The following is a 21,416-nucleotide window of genomic DNA, read 5'->3' on the forward strand; positions in this document are numbered from 1 at the left end:
TCTTGTTATTTCTGTGTCTTTAAACAAAGACATTTCTTAGACCTTCAGGAATTCTCTTTGTGAGCAAAGTACATGGACAAAAAAAAATATTGAGTCAGGACAGAGAAATAGCTCCTGCTCTCACACCGGCATCACCCAGCTCACAGGAAAAGCGTACGAAAGCCATGAAAATCCCAAAAAAGAATTGCCAAATGATACAGAAAGCTGAAATGCCAAAAGCCCCTGAGATGGATTCGGCTGTGAGGTGATAGTGGACGCACGCAACAATAATTCTTATGAAGTTTAACAGAACGAATGATGTAAGTAAAGCAAATATATGCCACCACTGTGTGGGTGGAGGTTGGACCACCAGTCACTCTTCCTCTGGAGGTCTCGGTGCAGTCTAGTCTGACCCCGGTATATTTGAAGAGTTAATTCAAGAATTCTGGCAAAATTGTGATTTCATTTATTTAGAAGATTTACAGTAAGCAAGATCATCTCCATCAAAAATGTTTCCATGTTTCCATCTTTCTTATTTAGAAGTTATCGCCTAATGTCTCCTAGCTGGGCATCATTTATAATATTTATTGTATTTCAGTTGGACGATGGCATTATGAGCCGGCAGTAAATTATATTAATGTAAGATGATGACAAGTCACTTGGGATGTTTAGTTGTATTGACATCATCCTTTACTTTTGCAGCAGGTTACAATAATTATACTCTAGACCCCAAGGACTAATCCATCTTTTAAGCATATAAACCCCTATAACGACTAATCCTCTCGCTATCTGTGAGATGGCATTGTGTGTGTCGTCTGTGCATGAAATACTTTTCCAAATGTGACTGAGACAAAGATGCACTAAAGTGCCTGGGATTGGCGGTGTTCTGGATATTTTCTAGAATAAAATATATTTTTGGAGGGGGATTTCGTATTGGTGGAATATATGGTTCTCGTCCAGTAAAAAAACAATACAAGGATTATTGACTTTCTTTGGCATTAAAAGAACATTTTGCGAGTGACCGGACACAGGGAATCTCATTCTTTAGGTGGCTCTAAGCTTTTCAAAACAGGTAAGAGGGAAAGAGAAGGGAGAAGAAGAGAAGACGAGATAGAAAAGGAAGGAAGAAAAGGTGAAGGCGATAGAAAAGGGGAATGAATGAAAAAGTGAAGGGGATAGAAAAGGAAGGAAAAGGGAAGGGAGAGGAAGGTAAAGAGAAGTGGAAAAGAGAAGAAAGGGGAAGGGAGAGGAAGGTAAGGGGGAAAGAAGCTAAAAGGGCGTAAGGAGTAAAGGAAGGGAGAAGAAGGGCAGAGGAGAAAATAAGAGGAGACTAGGGGAAAGGGAGTGAGGGGAAGACGAGAAAAAGGAATAGGTATGTAGGAAATCAGAGTACGATAAAGAAAGGTAAGGGAGATGAGAGTACAATAGGAAAGGGTGAGAGGAAAAAGGCAAAAAAAGAAAGTAACACTAGGAAGAGAAAGAGAGGAAGAAGGGAAGGAGAGAGAAAGGACGAGAAGGAAAAGGGAAGAGGAGAGGAAGGAAGGGAAAGGAAAAAAGAAAGCGGAAAGAAGCATAAGGGAAAACAAAGGAGAGGAGAAGGGACGAGAGGTACAACAAAGGGCAAAGAGAAGAGAAAGTAAAGAGGGAGAAAGAAAGGGAAGGAAGAAAAAGGATAATGGATAAATTTACCTAAATGTTCCAGGTTTCTCTAAGAAAGATCTCTTACTATCTATGTCAGACTAAGACTGTTCTCATATTGGAAGATTTTCCACCATTTGAGTAGAAGATAGAAGTTACTGTGGCTCTTGGGTGGTCTTCTTCACCTTATCAACTCTCTAATCCCATATCTCTATGTGAAACCCAATCATGACATATTATCTGACTTTTGATCTGCTTGATCTGATTGTAACCTTACGACATATGCAGGGGCTTTATAAGATCCCATACCTGTTGCTTTGTGAGGTTTGGCTTTTATATATCTGCGCTATGCAAAGGTGTGATGGTGTGACGTCCACTGGAGGCTGCCATATACCTGGTGGCAATATCAGTGGGTATCTAAGTCAGTTTGGAGACCTGGTCATAGGAGGCACTTTCCCCATTCATGTGAAAAGGATCTATTCAGAAACTGATTTTACAAGCAAACCAGAAGATCTAAAATGTCAACTGTAAGTCTATCGAAAATCTATAAGGCTTATATTTGTTATTATTTGGCAATAGATAGATATCAAGTCGAGCACTGGTGGGGAGGTCTCATCATACCAAATATCCGATACAAGCCTATTGTATGATGGCAATTATTACAGAATAAAAAGGACACACGGACCAGGTATTATTCATCATAGTAGATACCTTATATGTGGAAAGCACAATGGCCTATGCCAATGCCCGGTAAGTGGACTTTCTAAGGGAGAGAAGTAAATTAGAGCATTGAAGAATCATGATTCATGGACCTCTATACATCACAGTTATTCCATATGTGATCACTTTAGATTGTATGCATGAATTCTTACATAGTAAGTTTCAATGACCAACCACTGACCGAATGATCAGTCACTGAGGTCATGTACCTCTATTAATGTAAAGTGGAGTTCTCAGCTAACCCTAAAACTAAGTAGTCTGTGTGCACTGCCAGCCACGAATACATAGGTCAACAATACCAAGGGCTTTGGTCTTAACGTCCTTGAAGACCAAGTAATCTTTTGCTTTACCTGGAAATTAGAGATGAGCGGATATTTCGAAATTCAAAATCACTGGCTTTACTGAATTTTCCCAAAACATTAAATTTCCTGAAAATAAATTGTCATGAATCTCAAAAGTGGAACGCTAAAAATAGAAAGAGAGAACTGAGCTAGAGCTTACATTCTACAGGAGAGAGAGGACCCTGCTGACTATAAGAGCTTACACTCTATAGGAGAGAGAGAGGACCCCACTGACTATAAGAGCTTACATTCTACAGGAGAGAGAGGACCCTGCTGACTATAAGAGCTTACACTCTACAGGAGAGAGAGGACCCTGCTGACTATAAGAGCTTACACTCTACAGGAGAGAGAGAGGACCCCACTGACTATAAGAGCTTACATTCTACAGGAGAGAGAGGACCCTGCTGACTATAAGAGCTTACACTCTATAGGAGAGAGAGAGGACCCCACTGACTATAAGAGCTTACATTCTACAGGAGAGAGAGAGGACCCCACTGACTATAAGAGCTTATACTCTATAGGAGAGAGAGAGGACCCTGTTGACTATAAGAGCTTACACTCTACTGAAGAGAGAGAGGACCCTTCTGACTATAAGAGCTTACATTCTACAGGAGAGAGAGGACCCTGCTGACTATAAGAGCTTACACTCTATAGGAGAGAGAAAAGAGGACCCTGCTGACTATAAGAGCTTATACTCTATAGGAGAGAGGGAGGACCCTGCTGACTATAAGAGCTTACACTCTACAGGAGAGAGAGAGGACCCTGCTGACCATAAGAGCTTACACTCTACAGGAGAGAGAGGACCCTACTGACAATAAGAGCTTACACTCTACAGGAGAGAGAGAAGACCCTGCTGACCATAAGAGCTTACACTCTACAGGAGAGAGAGGACCCTGCTGACAATAAGCACTTACACGCTACAGGAGAGAGCTTACACTTTACTGGAGAAAGAGGAATTCACTGACCATAAGGGATTATACTCTACAGGAGAAAAAGGACCTCATGGATCATAAAAGTTTACACTCTATAGAAGAGAGAGACTCTGGCGATAGAAAATGACTCAGGGATACAAACTGGGCTCCACTGGGAACCGGTGATCTGCTATGGCCCCAGTACTGACCACCACTGAACAAGGTATGATAATCCACTAGATGTCATAGCTGCAGGACATTATGGACTTTAGCCTTCTCTGTGTTGATTTTTGCAAATTGAATCTGAAAATGTTTGAATTTGCACAAAACCATAAATTTCAGGAAATTCAACGCAAACTCGATTGTCCACTGATCGATCCGCTCATCTATACTGGAAACCAATAATAATAATGTTGTGGAAGAGAAACTATCTAACGTGTTCCAGTCCTAGTGGAGATAAGGAGCTACCTTCTTATGGCAGTAAATGCCAGTTTGGTGGCTGCCCTTTCTCAATTCAGAAGTAAGATACTAGTGAAGAATAGCCATCACCTTACTTTTTAAGAAAGAAAAATGTGTCTTAATTGAGATATATCTAGGGAGAGATGCATAAAGAGTTTGTATACTACATTAACATTGATGACCTATCCTTTGGATAGGTCATCAATGTCTGATCGGTCGGGATCCAACAGCCGGCATCCCCGCCAATCAGCTGTTATTAGTTATTAACCATAACCCTAACCCTAAGGCTGGGTACTACACATTTGCCTCCTATTCAAATCCATAGGAGGCGGATGTGTAGTACACTGCGGTGGCCACAATCAGAAGACAGAGCAGCTCCACAAGAAGCCGCCACGGCCACCAATAACAGCTGATCGGCAGGGGGTGCTGGGTGCCAGACCCCAACCGATCAGACAATGGTGACCTATCCTGAGGATAGGTCATCAATACTAAAGTAGTGGACAATCTCTTTAAAGGAGTGAATATAATCAAGCCAGACCCCAACCGATCAGACAATGGTGACCTATCCTGAGGATAGGTCATCAATACTAAAGTAGTGGACAATCTCTTTAAAGGAGTGAATATAATCAAGCCAGACCCCAACCGATCAGACAATGGTGACCTATCCTGAGGATAGGTCATCAATACTAAAGTAGTGGACAATCTCTTTAAAGGGGTGAATATAATCAGTCTGGAGTGAATGATACATTTCCAAAATTTGAAATGAAAAGATGTATTCAGACAGTATATAAAAAAAAAGGCTTTTCTCATAAAATCATAATTCGTTACTCTGGTCATCATAACTAAACTAGTCCTGGTCATATCCTCAAATCAATATTTATAGTGCCAGCCTAGAGAGTTTCAGAAAAGGAAGTGGGAATATTAGATCTATAAGACCCGAGGAAGGGGGGGGTTAAAGAATATAGATATAGATATCTGCAATAAAAAAAAACTTTCAACTTTCTACATTTTACTCCATTAGACTTGAAGTTCGAAACTACCAGATGATGCAGTCCTTTGTATTCGCCGTGGAGGAGATCAATAAAAACCCAGATCTTCTTCCCAATATCACTCTGGGATTCCAGATTTATGACACTTGTACTGTCGTGAGAAGAGCAGCAGAAGGCACCTTGTGGATGTTATCTGGAGGAGAACCAAGTGTCCCAAATTATCGTTGTGGTGAAGAAATAACACTTGCTGGGGTTGTTGGTGATTCTGCGTCTACACGCTCAATCCTCATGGCTCAAATCTTGGGTCTATACAGATATCCGCAGGTAAGGTGAACATTGTCCTCCTTGTTTGAGGAGCAGTTTATGCCCCAGAACTGTTCTTCCTAGACTTAATAGGTCATTGTCCACATATCCCCCCTTTCCTTACCACATGTTGAATCTATGCTACTACAATCTTTACACCTCTGAGTTTTTGTCTGAACCTGCTTGAATTGATTCACACCTACTGCAAGGGCCACATGACAGCCTACATATGACAAAAATCAAGCTATATCAGGTCACATTTTTCCAAAGCTTGACTGTCTAGAATTAGTTCATGTGACCGGTGTCACTGATCAAGTAATCACTATGGCCACCAGATTGATCCAAAATAGGACAAAACAAAATCCTAATGGCCAAGAAGTCTGAGAAGGCTACATTTATTTTTGTTAATACAGTTGTTTTTGTTCCATTCATTTACAGATAAGTTATTTTTCTACCATTCCGTTACTCAGCAATAGGAACTTGTTCCCCTCATTTTTCCGCACAATACCAAGTGACACGTTCCAAACTAGAGGTCTAGCTGAGCTAATTTTGTACTTTGGTTGGACATGGGTCGGGTTACTGGCTTCCGACAACGATTATGGTCAACTTGGCATTCAGGTAGTAAAGCAAGAAATAATCCAAGCTGGAGCTTGTGTGGCCTTCATTGAGAATATCATGTCTGGACAACCAAACAGTGGTGCTCCACGTATCGTTAATGTTATCAAAGACTCATCAGCCAAGGTGGTGCTAGTCATGTCTTCAGATTCTGATTTCATGCCTGTAGTGGAAGAGTTGGCCAGACAAAACATAACTGGAAAGATCTGGATAGCCAGTGAATCATGGTCAGCTTCTATCCTCCTTAACAAAAAAAATTTCCAACCAGTCTTGATGGGTACTATAGGTTTTGCTATTCACTGGGGGCAGATGCCCGGATTTATAGAACATTTAAACAACTTGCACCCCTCAAAGTTTCCTAGTGATCACTTTTTACTTGAGTTTTGGGAGAAGACATTTTCTTGCAAGTGGACAGACTTCCATACTGGAACTGGTGGCGTGCTCAACCAAACCATCAATGAATGCATCGGAGATGAAAAATTAGAAAGTGCCATGACTAACGTGGAACTTAGGATAACTTTTAATGTCTATACAGCAGTTTATACCTTTGCGTGGGCCATTCATAACTTGCTGCAATGTAAACCAGGAAAGGGTCCTTTCCTTAATGGTACTTGTGCCAACATCTCATCCTTACATCCGTGGCAGGTAAAGAAGTTGCATATTTATATTTGTGACTTTTGAGGCTTCTGAGCTCCAGCAGATGAGCACCGATGGGTTTTCGCAATGGCGTACTGTAAATCCAGAAGGTAGAGAGATAGCAGTAACACCCAAGCCTTGGTATCTGGGGAGACGTAATAGGTTTTTTCATAAAATAAGAAGACATCAGTATTTCACATGCCACTTGGTAGGTGCAAGCCATCTTATAGCTGATGGTCGAACAATGTTTCAGCATCTATATCACCCAATAATGAGAATATTTTTTATTTATATAGCGCCAACATGCTCCGCAGCACTTTACAATTAAGCGGGGACATGTACAAACAATAAATTCAATACAAGGTAAGATAGTTAAACATTTACATTAGGTGTGAGGTCCCTGCTCGCAAGCTTACATTCTACAAGGGAATAGGGGGGGGACAATAGGTGAAAAGTGCTTGTTATTTTAGATCCAGCAATTATAATAAGCAGGGATTTTCATATAAAGCTGTAAGATCCGGTCATCAGCCAGTATGTTTAAGTGCAATTATCAAGTATTGAGTGCAGTTATTGTGTGCATGGAGGGTGTGGAGTGAATAGTAAAGAACAGATTCTGAATAATATTTAGAAAGAGGGAACAGGGGAAAGTTAGTTTACTGGGTAGTTGAGGTGGTCGGCTTGTTTAAAGAGATGGGTTTTTAAAGCGCGCTTGAAGACATGGGGGCTAGGCATCAGTCGGATCGCCTGGGGTAGTACATTCCAGAGAACTGGCGCAGCATGAGAGAAGTCTTGGAGACGGAGGTGCGAGGTTCGGATTATGGAGGATGTTAGTTTTATGTCATTTGTAGAATGGAGGGCACATGTAGGGCGATTGACAGAGATGAGAGAGGAGATATAGGGTGCTACAGAACTGTGGAGAGCTGTGTGGGTGAGTTTTTATTGGATCCTGTAGCTAATGGGTAACCAGTGTAATGACTGGCACAAGATGGAGGCATCAGTGAAACGGCTGGACAGAAATACTAACCTGGCTGCAACATTCAGGACAGATTGGAGAGGAGAGAGTTTGGTTAGAGGGAGACCAATCAGAAGAGAGTTGCAGTAGTCCAGACAAGAGTGAATAAGAGTAACACTAAGAGTTTTAGTAGTTTCAAAGGTGAGAAAAGGTCGGATTCTGGAGACGTTTTTAAGATGCAGGATACAAGAGCGGGTGAGTGGTCAGATATAGGGAATAAAGGAAAGTTTAGTGTCGAATATGACCCCAAGGCAGCGGGCGTGCTGCTTGGGAGTTATGGTTAAACCCTCCAAGGTAATTTCAATGTCAGGTTAGGTTAGTGGATGGGAGAAAGACAAGAAGTTCAATTTTAAAGAGATTCAGTTTAAGATAGAGGGAGGACATGATGTTAGAGACAGTGGACAAACAATCCTTGGTATTTTGTAATAGAGTGGGGATAATGTCAGGGGAAGAGGTTGTATAATTAGATGTTGTCAGCATAGAGATGATACTGGAACCCAAATCTACTGATTGTTTGTCCAATAGGGGCAGTGTATATGTGTATATAGAGGAGAAGAGGAGGGGGCCTAGGACTGAGCCCTGCAGAACTCCTATAGTAAGGGGACAAGGAGAGGAGTAGCAACCGGCAAAAGATACAGTGAAGGAGCGGTCAGAGAGATAGGAGGAGAACCAGGAGAGAACGGTGTCCTTGAGGCCTGTAGAGCGGAGCATAGTGAGGAGGAGCTGGTGATCCACAGTGTCAAATGCTGCAGAGAGATCCAGGAGAATCAGCAGGGACTGTTGAATTTAGCTGTTAATAAATCATTAGAGACTTTAGTAAGAACAGTTGCAGTGGGGTGTAAAGAGCGGGAATCAGATTGCAGAGGGTCAAGTAAAGAGTTATCTGAGAGATAGCGGATTAGACGGGAGTGGACCAAGCGTTCCAGGAGTTTAGAGATGAAGAGAAGATTAGAGACCGGTCTGTAGTTAGCAGTGCAGTTCTGGTCCAGGGATGGCTTTTTAGGTAAAGGGGTAATGATGGCTTGTTTGAATGAAGAGGGAAAGATACCTGACGAAAGAGAGAGGTTAAATATTTTAGTTAGGTGAGTGGTGACCACCAGTAAGAGAGACTGCAGGAGATGTGAGGGAATAGGGTCACTGTTGCAGGTTGTAGGCCGAGAAGAAGCAAGGAGCTGGGTAACTTCTTCTGTAACAGGCTCATAGATGGTAAGTGAGCTTGCAGTGCGGCAGGGAAGGGCATCCACTGAGGAGATTGAACTGAGATGTCCTGATGGATGTGGATGATTTTTTCTAGGAAATACATGGCCAGATTCTCACTGCTGAGGTTGGTAATGGGGTCTTGTGCTTTAGGGCTGAGGAGGTAGTGTAAAGTTTCAAAAAGTCATTTAGGATTGTTAGCTAGTGTAGTGATGAGGGTGGTGAAGTAGGATTGTTTGGCCAGATGAAGGGCAGAGTTATAAGTTTTGAGCATGAACTTATAGTGGATGAAATCCTCTTCTAAAAGCGATTTTCTCCACGGATGCTCAGCGCACCTTGAAGAACGCTGAATAAAACCTGTTTGAAGTGTGTACCACGCTTGCCATCATCTGTGTCGGGTCTTTCTGCATGTAGAAGGATCTGCTTCATTCAGGGCACTCTGCAATGTATTATTGTAGTGTGACACTGCCAAGTATGGACAGGAGAGGGAAGAGATGGGGGCTAAAGATGAGTGTAAATTGTCCATAATCTGCTGGGTATTAATGGTACGTGTATTCCTATAAGTGTGGTAAGTGGGGGGTCCCAGGTGAGGAAACAGTTCTTGATAGAGAAGGAAAGAAGGTTGTGGTCAGAGAGCAGGAGAGGGGAGTTATTAAAGTCGTGCACTGAGCAGAGCTGGGAGAAGACCACGTGCAGAGTATTCCCGTCTTCATGCGTAGGAGAGTTAGTAAACTGTGAAAAGCCGAATGAAGAGGTTAGAGAAAGTAGATTGGGAGAGAGGATCATCGATCGGCATATTAAAGTCTCTCATGATGAGAGTGAGAATGTCACAGGATAGAAAGTGAGGAAGCCTGGTGGCAAAGTGATACAGGAACTGACGGGAGGAGCCTGGAGGGCGATACACAAACGCCACTCACATGGAGAAGGGTGTGGACTTCAAAGGAAGGAAACATAAGTGAAGGAACAGGGGGGATGACCTGGAAAGCACATTGTGATGAAATGAGCAAACCAACACTTCCACCTTGTCTGTTCTCAGGTCTGGTGGTATGTGAAAACTTCAGCCCACCAAATGAGAGAGCATCAGCGGCGGTGGTGTCTGACTGCTGGATCCAGGTTTCTGTAAAAATCATAAGGTTAACGGAATTGGAAAGGAAAAAATTGTGAATGTAAGTTAGTTTATTACTTGCTGACCATGCATTCCATAGGGCACAATTAAAAGAGATTAGAGAAGGCATGCACTGAATGTTAATAAGATTAGTAGGGTTTCTATATGCAGCTGGGAGAGAGTTATGTATACTAATGAAAGGAGGACCAGGGTTGGGGGAGATGTCGCCAGTGACTAGGAGAAGGAGAAAAAAGAGAAAGCAGGTGGTGCAATGATTTGTATGAACGTTTTGAGTGCTGTATGATGGTAGTGGATGGTTTGGAGTGGGTGAGAAATGTCAGTAGAGCCTCAGAGTATATAAGAAGCAGAATGATATGACCAATAGAAAATGCAGTACAACTGACTAAGGAGCATGTTTGTTTGAATGTGTTCTACAGCTTACCTGTCTGCTGCCATGTATAACTGCAGTTCCACTTTAAAATAATGCTCTTAAAATATATTTCACACATGCTCCCAGCATACGTGCTCTCCCTAGCCAGATCTGAATATATAGGAAATATACCAATACCCAGGAGAGCCAAGTGTTCCTGTGTTTTCTATGAGAGAGATGTGGCATTGACATATCTCTTGAGAACTTAAGTATCATCAACAGTCCAAAATCAGATATACCGGATACTTAACTCCACCATCAATCATCTGTTGGGGCCCCCATACACATTAGACTGTCAGCCAAACACATTGATATCAGCAGGTTCAGCCAACATTGGTCTAATGTGTATGGGGGCTTTTAGACATTTTCCATTGGAGTACAGTAGCTTCACATTATGCCTCCAGGTTATGCATAAGCTTTAGAGACTTCTGACTCAACGGAATGGAGAATAGGTTGGGTTCTCCGCTCCTTATGGAGAGAGCTTGCAGTAGAAAACATTTGCATGAACTTTTCTTTGTGTTACTTGCTTGAAGAGAAGATGATCTCAGGTTTACAAAATGTTACAATTGATGAATTAGAAAATAATGTATTAATCCTTTTTATTTCTTCAGTTCCTTCGTTACATTAAAACTGTAGATTTTGAGACAAAAGACAAAACTCACATATTTTTTGACGACAAAGGGGATCCACCAGCCCTCTACGACATTGTAAACTGGCAGCTGAGCTCCACTGGTTCCATGGAGCAGAAGATAGTGGGAAGTTATGATTCCAGATTGCCTGAAGGGAATCGAATGAAAATTAACATTGCAGATATTGTATGGAGTACTGAGGTAGGAGATTATATTCTCCACAGGATTAATCCCACTTGCAAGTAGATTGGGGTGAGGATGGGGAACATTTGATAAGTGGAGCATTATGGTACATTCCTTTCAGAATTTTTTTGTTGTCATTTTTGGGTTTAGGAAGCAGCGGTACAAGTTGTCCTGGTTTTGGGGGATTCCAAATGTTCCTCTGTTCCTTCCTTTGATTCTTATTGTAAAGCTAGGTATCTGATTGATGAACATTGATAGCTCCCTGTCTCCCAACTTCTCCTCTAGTAATCCCTACAATTCTTAGTTATAATACATATTCTACTTTTCCATCCACCCTGTGCTCCCTCCACACATACAGTTTCAATGCAGGGTCACATGTCAATTCAGCCAATACATTGTAATAGAGTCTACTGGCTCCTACAGCTTCTCTCTATATATTTCTCTATAGCTGTTAGACGGACAGTTATTTGAATTGTATGACCAATTTTAGAGCTACTTTAATCCATAAATTTGGTTCTCCCACTTAAATGGAGTCCTAGGACCTGTTTATTCTGTTTACATGCTGCACCCCCACCATCTACATGCTTTAGCAGAAAACTTAAACTTGAAATGTCAAGCTCTCCTTTATGAGTCTTTAATATCTTGTTCTCCAGCTTTTAATATGTAAATGTCCATATGGTGAATTCTTATGTTTAGACTCCTCAATCAAAATGCAGTCCAAGTTGTCCTTTGGGATCCCGAAAGGCAACAATTCCAGGAAAGCCCAGATGTTGCTTCAAGTGTATCCAATGTCCAAAAGGAGAGATTGCAAATGTCACAGGTACCATAAACACATAAGATATCATGTATCTTGTATGTGGAATTTACAAACAATTTAATCCCATGTTCTTTTCTAGATGCTGTGGACTGCCAAAAATGCTCTTGGGATACTTGGCCCAATACCCAGCAGGACATGTGCTTACGAAGAGCCATTGAATTTCTCTCCTATGATGAAGCTATGGGTATCAACTTGGCAGCCCTGTCTATTGTTTCGTCTCTCATCCCCATTGGAGCTCTGAGAATCTTTTTTCGTTACCACACAACACCGATCGTCCGAGCCAATAACTGGTCCCTTAGTTGTCTTCTCCTCATTGCTTTATTTTTCTGCTTCCTTAGTTCATTAGCTTTTATTGGATATCCACATCCTGAGAAGTGCCTGTTGCGTCAGGTGGCATTTGGCTTGGCCTTTACTCTCTGCATCTCTTGCGTCTTGGCCAAAACTATAACAGTGGTTATTGCTTTCAAGGCCACTAAGCCTGGGACTAGATTACGACAATGGACTGGGGGAAAGTTGTCCTACTCTGTTATTGTGATTTGTGTTCTCATCCAAATATCAGTCTGTGTGACTTGGCTTTTTTACTCTCCACCGTTTCCTGAGTATGACACACAGACCCCTTCTGGAGTCATCATTCTAAGCTGTAATGAGGGGTCTCCTTTTGCATTTTGGGTTATGTTGGGGTATTTGGGTCTTTTGGCCACTGTTAGCTTCATTGTGGCCTTCTTGGCTAGAAGACTTCCTGACAGTTTCAATGAGGCCAAGTACATTACATTTAGCATGTTGGCCTTCCTTTGTGTCTGGATTTCCTTCATCCCAGCAACTCTTAGCTCCCGTGGGAAGTACACAGTGGCCATGGAGATCTTCGCCATCCTTTCCTCCAGTTGGGCCATTGTTGTTTGTATATTCTTACCCAAATGTTTCATCATATTGTTTCGACCTCACTTGAATGTAAGGCAAAATCTAATAAGAAAAGTGTTTGACCAAAGCAGGACATCCGAGTTTTATCCTTGACCTCAAACATATGCGATTATTTCACTTCTACCATCAAACCCTACTTGAAATTGTTTAAGAACAGACAAAAAAAATCATCTAAAATTGAGCAATTCAACTATGAATATATGTCTAAAAGTGTAGTTATCTCATTTATTCTATACACTGTGAACGAAGCCATACTTTGCGTAAACACTGTCTTTGGGTGCTTAAAATTACCATGCCCCTAATAATATCTCAGACTAAAAGTGCTTATACCCTTTAGATAGTGGTTAAGGCCTCAATACACATTGGACTAACATCAGCTGAATCAGCCGATACTGACAGGTTTGGCTAAGAGTCTAATGTGAATGGAGACCCTAGACAGATGATTATCAGAAGAGATAAAGATCCAGATGTTTAAGGATTAAAATATAGATACTTTTTTTTCTCTAAGAGATAAGCAGCTGCTAAAGATGTCTGACAGTGGCTCTCATAGAGAGCACAGAAGTGCCCAGCATATTGAGCGCTCCTGGGTATGAGAGAGTTCGGCGAGATAGCTGCCGGTCAAACATTGGGTCAAAATATCGTTTGCCCGACAGCTGTCTAAGATGTTTGTTGGCCTTAATGAAGTACGTGTTGATCTGACAACATTTGACAGGCATACAGCACCAGAACCACCATCAGTACATTAATACATCACTTGAACCACCATCAGTAGGTGAAAACAGCACCAGAGCCACCATCAGTATATTTATACATCACCAGAACATTTATCAGTACTGGAATACATCAACAGAACCACACTGCAGCATGTCACAACACAGTGCCTTTAAAAATAACAATTTTATCATAATGCAATGTGAATAAAATACCCCCCATCCTGTGCCCTAAATAAGGTTTGCGCTGTGTCCCTGAGTAAATAATTGACCCTCATTGTGCTGCACAAAAAATGACCCGCACACTGTTTCTCTTATGGTACATGGCCTTCACAATGTTCTTTTCTACAGCATATTGCCTCCACATTGTTCTCCCTCATGTATTATGAGCTCCACTCTCTCCCCTTCTGAATTATAACCCACCACATCATCCTCCTTTACAATCTTTGGATTCTACATTGTTCATGCTTCATGGACTCCTTATGTCTATGCTGCTCCCTCTTAATACTGTGGCCCTTCCCATACTGTGGGCTCTCTCCACCCTATGCCTCCCCATACTGTGCCTTCATTCTGTCCTTCTTGTTTACTGTCCCTCAAACTGTTTCCTAACACTATAAACTGCATCCACATTCTGGGCCCTCACACTACATACTGTCCCCCAATACTACCCCCCCTCCCAGTACAGTATGTTCACTCTCTATACTGACCCCCCATACTGTTCCCCCATTCCTTTATATTAATTTCCATATATTGCCCTCATTCTCTATACCTATCCTCCATATTGTGTCCCCACTCTCTACACTGACCCCCATAAGCTGCCCTCACTCTCTTTACTAACCCCCCCAAAACTGTATCCTCACTCTCTATACTGAACCCCCGATACTGTGCACTCACCACCTCTACAGCCCCCCATACAGTCCCTCACTCTCTATTTTGACCCCCATGGTGTGCTCTCACTTTCTATTTTGATATACTGAACCCCCAATACTGTGCCCTCAGTCCTTATACTGTTGCCGCTATATAGTGCCCTCAATCCCTTTACTGATCACCATACCGTGCCCTCACTCTCTATACTGACCCCGGATAGTGTGCTCACTCTCTAAGCTGAACCTAGTCTAGTGGGCAAGGCCTGTCTCCATACAAGTGTAATGAGTAAGGGCGCGGTCGTCTAGTGGGTGTGGCAGTCCAGTGGGCGCAGTTGGCTCAATACACTTGTATGGAGCGAGGTCGCACCCACTAGACAGGTTCTGCCCTGGAGTATGCATATTGCATACATCACCACTGTTCTCGGCTCGGAAACCGGCGAATCCTCGCAGCAGGCGCTGGACAGGTTCAAAACTCTGCAGTCACACAGGGTGACTGTAGACTTATCATTTTAGACCGGACAACCACTTGATGATTTCATATTTGGTCTAATTTTTTCCTATTTCATATGAAATGATTTGAGAAAACTGTGTGTTATGGGTAATATACGGAGAAAGACATAATAGCTAACAAAATCTCATAACATGTTTGTGAGAAGAGAGCAGCTGATGGAAATTTCCAATGGTAACTACATTTGTCTGTAAATGGTATAAGAATCTTGCTCACAAGGTAATAAAAAGAATTGTTTATGCTCACAACGGTGTGCATTTCTATTCTCCGAGCACTTCTGATAAAGAGGGCCGAGTCCCACAGTTTGGCCTCACTGGTGATCATAGACTCAGAGAATGGTAGAGTTGGAAGGGACCTCCTGGGTCATCTGGTCCAACCCCCTGCTCAAAGCAGGATTCACTAGATCATCTCAGACAGATGTCTGTCCAGCCTCTGTTTGAAGACGTCCATTGAAGGGGAACTCACCACCTCTCGTGGCAGCCTGTTCCACTCATTGATCACCCTAACTGTCAAAAAGTTTTTTCTAATATCTAATCTGTGTCTCCTCCCATTTAGTTTCATCCCATTGCTTCTAGTCTTTCCTTGTGCAAATGAGAATAAAGATGATCCTTCTACAATGTGACAGCCCTTGAGATATCTGTAGACAGCTATTAAGTCTCCTCTCAGTCTTCTTTTTTGCAAGCTAAATATTCCCAAATCCTGCAACCGTTCCTCATAGGACATGGTTTGCAGACCGGTCACCATTCTGGTCGCTCCCGTAATCTGACTTTACGTCAGAACACACAGCTACAACATCAACAATAGGTCCACGCCACTGCATGTCGGGCAGGGAGCTGACTGGAGTTCCACCGATCACCGGAAGTGCTAGCACACTCAGAGGTTCATTTGTGTTTTAAAGATGCAAATAATAATTAATGCAGCTTGCAGTGAGCCTGAGAGAATTCTCACGCTGAAGCGCTGAGTGCAGGAGAATTTTCCCACGCTGTCAGTGACGTGCATGAGGTGAGCCAAGTTCATTGGACATTAACTCGGCTCATCTGGATGCCCTCACAGAGAGACACTGTGGAGCGCAAGCATGCCTGCGCTTCTCAGTGTCTGCGGGATGACAGGCTGGATGGCAGCGTTCTGCTGCGGTCCAGCCTGTCATCTCGATGTAGCAGAGCTGAAGCTGTCGTGGGAACCATGAAAAGGTAAGGATGAGGTTGCTTTATTATTTTTCTTTTATTTCAGGAGATCGTTGGCTTCAGCTGGAATGGGTGTGATGGTAAGTATGGTTTAATTTAGAACAATAAAGAATTGTGTGTTTATTTCAATTAAAGGACTTTATTCTGGGTGTTGTGTTTTTTTTAAATACTTTACTAGAAATTCATGGTGGTCATGTCTAATATTGGCGTGACCCCATGAATTTCGGGCTTAGGGCCAGCTGATAATGCCAAGCTGGCCCTAACCCCTTTATTACCCAGTGAGCCACCGCATCAGGGCCCTGGATGAGTTGGGTACAGCGCCAGAAGATGGCGCTTCTATGAACGCGCCATTTTCCGGGGCGGCTGCGGACTGCAATTTGCAGCGGGTGGGGCCCAGAAAGCTTGGGCCTCCCTGCGCTGCAGATTCCAGCCCCCAGCTGCCTAGTTGTACCTGGCTGGACACAAAAATAGGGTGAAGCCCCACGTATTTTTTTTTTAATTATTTCATGAAATTCATGAAATAATTAAGAAAAAAAGGGCTTCCCTATATTGTTGTGTCCGGCCAGGTACAAATAGGCAGCTGGTGGTTGGGGGCAGCCCGTTCCTGCCTGCTGTACCTGGCTGGACACAAATATAGTGCGAAGCCCCACATCAATTTTTTTTTAATTATTTCATGAATTTCCTGAAATAATTTAAAAAAAAATTGACGTGGGGCTTCGCACTCTATTTGTGTCCAGCCAGGTACAGCAGGCAGGAACGGGCTGCCCCCAACCACCAGCTGCCTATTTGTACCTGGTTGGACACAACAATATAGGGAAGCCCTTTTTTTCTTTATTATTTCATGAATTTCATGAAATAATAAAAAAAAAAAAATACGTGGGGCTTCTCCCTATTTTTGCGTCCAGCCAGGTACAACTAGGCAGCTGGGGGATGGAATCTGCAGCGCAGGGAGGCCCAAGCTTTCTGGGCCCCCCCCCCCCGCTGCAAATTGCAGTCCGCAGCCGCCCCGGAAAATGGCGCGTTCATAGAAGCTGGATGCTGTACCTGGCTGGCATACAAAAATATGGCGAAGCCCACGTCAAAATTTTTGGGAAAAATTAATTAAAAAATAAATAATAATTTAGGGACTGCATCTTTATTAACTCCTCAAATGTCATTTAGTGTTAAAATAAAGGATTTATTTAAAAAAAAATTGGCGTGGGATCTAGTGTTGAGCCACCCCCGTAGTGTTCGAGTTCGGTTCGGTTCGTCGAACACCCGTGTGTTCGCCGAACTGTTCGTCGAACTGTTCGTCGAACACCTTCGAACACCGTTAAAACCAATGGCAGGCAAACAAAAACACATAGAAACACATAGAAAACACCTTCAAAGGTGTCCAAAAGCTGACAAACTGCTCAGAAGACACAACTAACACATGGAAAAGTGACAAGTACATATAGTCATGCGAAAAGAAAAGAGGTGGAGGAGTAAAAGGAGGGGGAGACACAGATATAGGCATGTCATGCCCTTCTAAAATCCAAAAAGTGAGAAGCCGAGACGGCCAGTCCGCTCCTGCCCGTGCCACCTCCGTGTCGCCGGGTTTGTGCCAGAGCCGCGGTGAACCCTGACGGCCAGCCCCCCTCTCCCAATACTGGTGCCTGTCCGCTGGTGGGTCGAGAGAGCCCCCCTGTGGTGGAGGCAGCTCTAAGCTTTTTAATTTAAATTGTCCCTCTAATTTGAATGAATACACTTTAAATCCATTTACAAGGATCTATTGGAGGGCAAGTCTCATGCCAGCAGCCGCGTAATTCCAGCTCCAGTAGCGTCCACTAAAGCTGCTGCAGTTAAAAAGCTTTTATAAGGATCGAGCTCGGCTGTCCACCGCAAGGCATCCTAGTGCCAGTCCCAGCCCCTATGCCTTGGGGTGCCTCCTGATGCTCTTCACTAAGTATCCCGTGGTCCCGAAGCATTTCCTTTGAAAAAATTAAGTGTCCAAACTACAGGTGGTGTAGCTTGCTTAACAGCCGGGATAATCCGCTGACTAGCAGACACTGCTACTAGGCACAAAGTATTTCCTGGGCTAGATGCAGTTAAAAATTTGTAAGTAGATACTCTCGTTGGATGCTGAGAAAGCATTCCATAGAGTCTCCTGGCACGCCATATATGATTCTCTTAAAAAGCTTGGGGTAGGGGTCTAGGGGACCCTTTTATAGCCAAAATCACGGCCCTGTATCACAATACGTCACCTAGGCTGAAGATAAATGGAACTGTAGCACCGAGGGCTCGGTTGCTACAGACGTATTGCACCTCACCCAGATAAGGATGGAGTGTGGATCAGGACCCGACACCTGCATGCATTACACCACATTGCCGTGGGGCAGGGCGACCAATATGCCCCTGAGATGGGCACGACAGTCCCTGTCCCTGGCTGGAGTGGGGGGAGGGAACACTGAGGAAGGGGAACCCTGCAGTGCAGGAGCAGGGAGGAAGCAGTTCCTGGGTGCATTGAGAAGGGAGTATAAAAGGTGGGCACCATCTTAGTTCAGTGCAGAGAAGTCTGAGCAGAAGTGGCAGGGAGCAGGGGCTCTGCATGAGCTCTGCTCCGGAGGCGGGCCTAGTAACAGAGGCCCAGGCCTGCAAGAGGGAGAAGGAAGGAAGAGGAGCGGAGAAGGCTCCAGGAACGAGGAATGAAGGGATCCCAGGGGTGCGGACGGGCGAGTCGCCACCGCACGCCCGAATCCACCTGCGTGGAGGGGTCAGGCCAAAGGGGGAGACCGGTCCCCGAACTAGTGGAGGCAGGAAACGACCCTCAGCTAGAAACCGGAGGCTCTGACATTTTATGTGGCGCAGCCCCTTGCTCCACCCGCTAGGAAGGCACCACATAGGGTCAGGGAAACTGGCGCCAAGTTTACCAAGAGGAGGCCCGAGGCAGCCGGACAGAAGTGTTGGTAAGAAAGGCCAGACAAAGGACACACAAAGGGGGTCCTGTGAAGCGCTCCAAAGTTATCTGGGAGTTGTCTGAGCCCCTCACCTGGTGAGCAGAGTACGACGTGGGCAGCCGTTACCTGCAGACGTGGTCTGGATAATAAGAACTGTGAGTAAAGGCCCTGAACTGCATCACTGACTCCGTGTCGTTACTGCTGCTGCCCTGCACCATCACCCCCATCCTCCGCATACACTGCCCTGAGGCTATACTCCTCCCGTGGGGAGTTATGCTACGCTCTGCTGCACCCACAACACCAGCCTTAGCGGTCTGCCCTGTAGCGGCGGTTCACTCTGACCGCAATCCACGGGTGGCGTAGTCGGACATTTAAACATCAAAACCACATAAATAGTTCCGCCACTGGTTTGACCGCCCTGAGCCACGGAACCAGATCGCCGCCACGGAGACTACAACCACCAGCATCCACCAAAAAGGGTCCGGCTCCGGGTGTCCCAAGGCCCAGGGGGTGCGTCAGAACATTTTCATCACCTTTCACAATCACCAATGGGACAAGGCAGGGATGTCCTCTGTCCCCTCTCTTATACATCCTAGTGACGGAGCACCTGCTCTCATCAATTCGCCATAACCCCAGTATTAGGTGGATTGAGGTGGGAGGCACCGAGTACAAGTGCTCTCTATTTGCTGATGATGTCCTAGTATATATCACTCAATCACATATATCCATCCATGCTGTTATGGCTGAAATAGATCACTTTGTTACATGGTAAAATTTTAAAATCAATGCAGCGAAGTCTGAGGCCCTCGATGTCTCCCTCCCCAAATCCATATAGGATTCCATCCAGTCCAACTTTCCCTTTGCCTGGCCCTCACAGGGTATCAAATACTTAGGAATTCCTATTCATAGAGACCTCTCCCATCTATGTTATCTTAATTTTGGGCCCTTTATTGAACAATTCCATACAGACCACGGTTGGCAAGTTGGAACTGTGAGATTCACTACGTGCACCACTGGTATTTTGTGGAAAAGCACATGTAAGATTCTGCAACAGTCTCTGCTGATACTCCTGCATGCGTGCATCCCTTTCTATGGCAGGAATAATTTCTGCAAATTTACTTTTGTACCGGGGATCTAACAGTGTGGCAACCCAGTAGTCAGGATTATTTCTAATTCTCACAATTCGAGGGTCATGTTGCAGGTAGTGCAGCAAGAAGGCACTCATGTGTGTTGCGCATCCAGGAGCACCAAGTCCCTGTTGTGTTGGTGGCGAGGTAACAATCATGCTTCCTTAATCTGTCCTCTCCCCCCAACCTCGCACAACAGAAATGTGATCAAGGTCTCCCTCATCTGATGAGTCTTCCATCAGTTCGTCCTCCACTTCTTCCTGGGCTCCTGCACCTTCCTCACTAGTTTGGCTGCTACCATGCGCCCTGGTAAAATCATCTCCCCCACCCTCACATGCCTGCCGCCTTGGTGCTGCCGACCGTCTGGACCTTGCAGATGTTAGCCCTTCCGCATACAACTCCTCCTCCTCTACTTCCTCCACCTCCTCTTGTGCCACCACCTGACTCCGAATTCTGTTTAACATGTGCTCCAGCATGTAAATCACCGGAATAGTCATGCTGATAATGGCATCGTCAGCACTAAACATCTTCGTCGCCATTTCAAAACTGTGCAGAAGGGTGCATAGGTCCCTGATCTGAGACCACTCCTCCAGCGTGATTTGCCCCACCTCTGAATCTCGTTGGCCCAGGCTATACGTCAGAACGTATTGCACCAGGGCTTGTCGGTGCTGCCACAGTCGCTGCAACATGTGCAGAGTTGAATTCCACCGGGTAGGCACATCGCATTTTAGCCGGTGAAGTGGCAGGCCCAACGACTTCTGTAGAGATGTAAGTCGCTGAGCGGCGGGATGCGAACGGCGGAAGTGAGCACACAGCGACCGTGCCCTCTGCAGAAGGCCATCTAGTCTGGGATAGTGGGCTAAAAATTGCTGGACAACCAGGTTCAACACGTGAGCCATACAAGGCACGTGTGTGACATTGCCCCGGCGAAGGGCCGCACCCAGGTTTGCAGCATTGTCGCACACGGCCTTCCCTGGTTTCAGGTCCAGTGGAGACAACCATTCATGAAATTGGTTCTCCAGAGCTGACCACAACTCCTCAGCTGTGTGACTCACATTTCCCAGACATTTCAATGTAAAAACCGCCTGATGACGTTGAGCCCTACTGCCAGCATAGTAAGGAGGTGTGCAGGATCCCTTCTGCGCAGTTAGAAAGCTTGTGGCATGACCAGACAGGCTTTGGGTGCAGGTGGAAGACCGAGAGGAGGTTGAGGAGGCAGAA

At 44.4% G+C, this 21,416-nt stretch overlaps 1 protein-coding gene across 1 annotated transcript; it reads left to right on the top strand.

The window, feature by feature from the left end:
- The first annotated feature begins 488 nt into the window (after positions 1–488).
- Positions 489–12,975, top strand: LOC141167433 (extracellular calcium-sensing receptor-like). The gene is made up of 7 exons (XM_073654837.1): positions 489–530; positions 1,906–2,144; positions 5,070–5,361; positions 5,779–6,600; positions 10,947–11,165; positions 11,844–11,967; positions 12,044–12,975. The coding sequence occupies exons 1-7, from the start codon at positions 489–491 to the stop codon at positions 12,973–12,975; spliced, it is 2,670 nt and encodes an 889-aa protein (XP_073510938.1).
- Positions 12,976–21,416: the final 8,441 nt, after the last annotated feature.

The sequence above is a fragment of the Phyllobates terribilis genome, unplaced genomic scaffold (assembly GCF_046119375.1).
Source record: "Phyllobates terribilis strain yellow unplaced genomic scaffold, ASM4611937v1 Scaffold_11__3_contigs__length_659146591, whole genome shotgun sequence".
NCBI lineage: Eukaryota > Metazoa > Chordata > Amphibia > Anura > Dendrobatidae > Phyllobates > Phyllobates terribilis.

Excerpts from the sequence above, each read along its gene's own strand:
- LOC141167433 (XM_073654837.1), top strand. The coding sequence starts at position 489 with ATGTTTCCATGTTTCCATCTTTCTTATTTAGAAGTTATCGCC. Across the intron at positions 531-1,905 it reads CTTATTTAGAAGTTATCGCC|GGGCTTTATAAGATCCCATA; the intron begins TAATGTCTCCTA and ends CGACATATGCAG. Across the intron at positions 11,166-11,843 it reads ATATTGTATGGAGTACTGAG|ACTCCTCAATCAAAATGCAG; the intron begins GTAGGAGATTAT and ends TCTTATGTTTAG.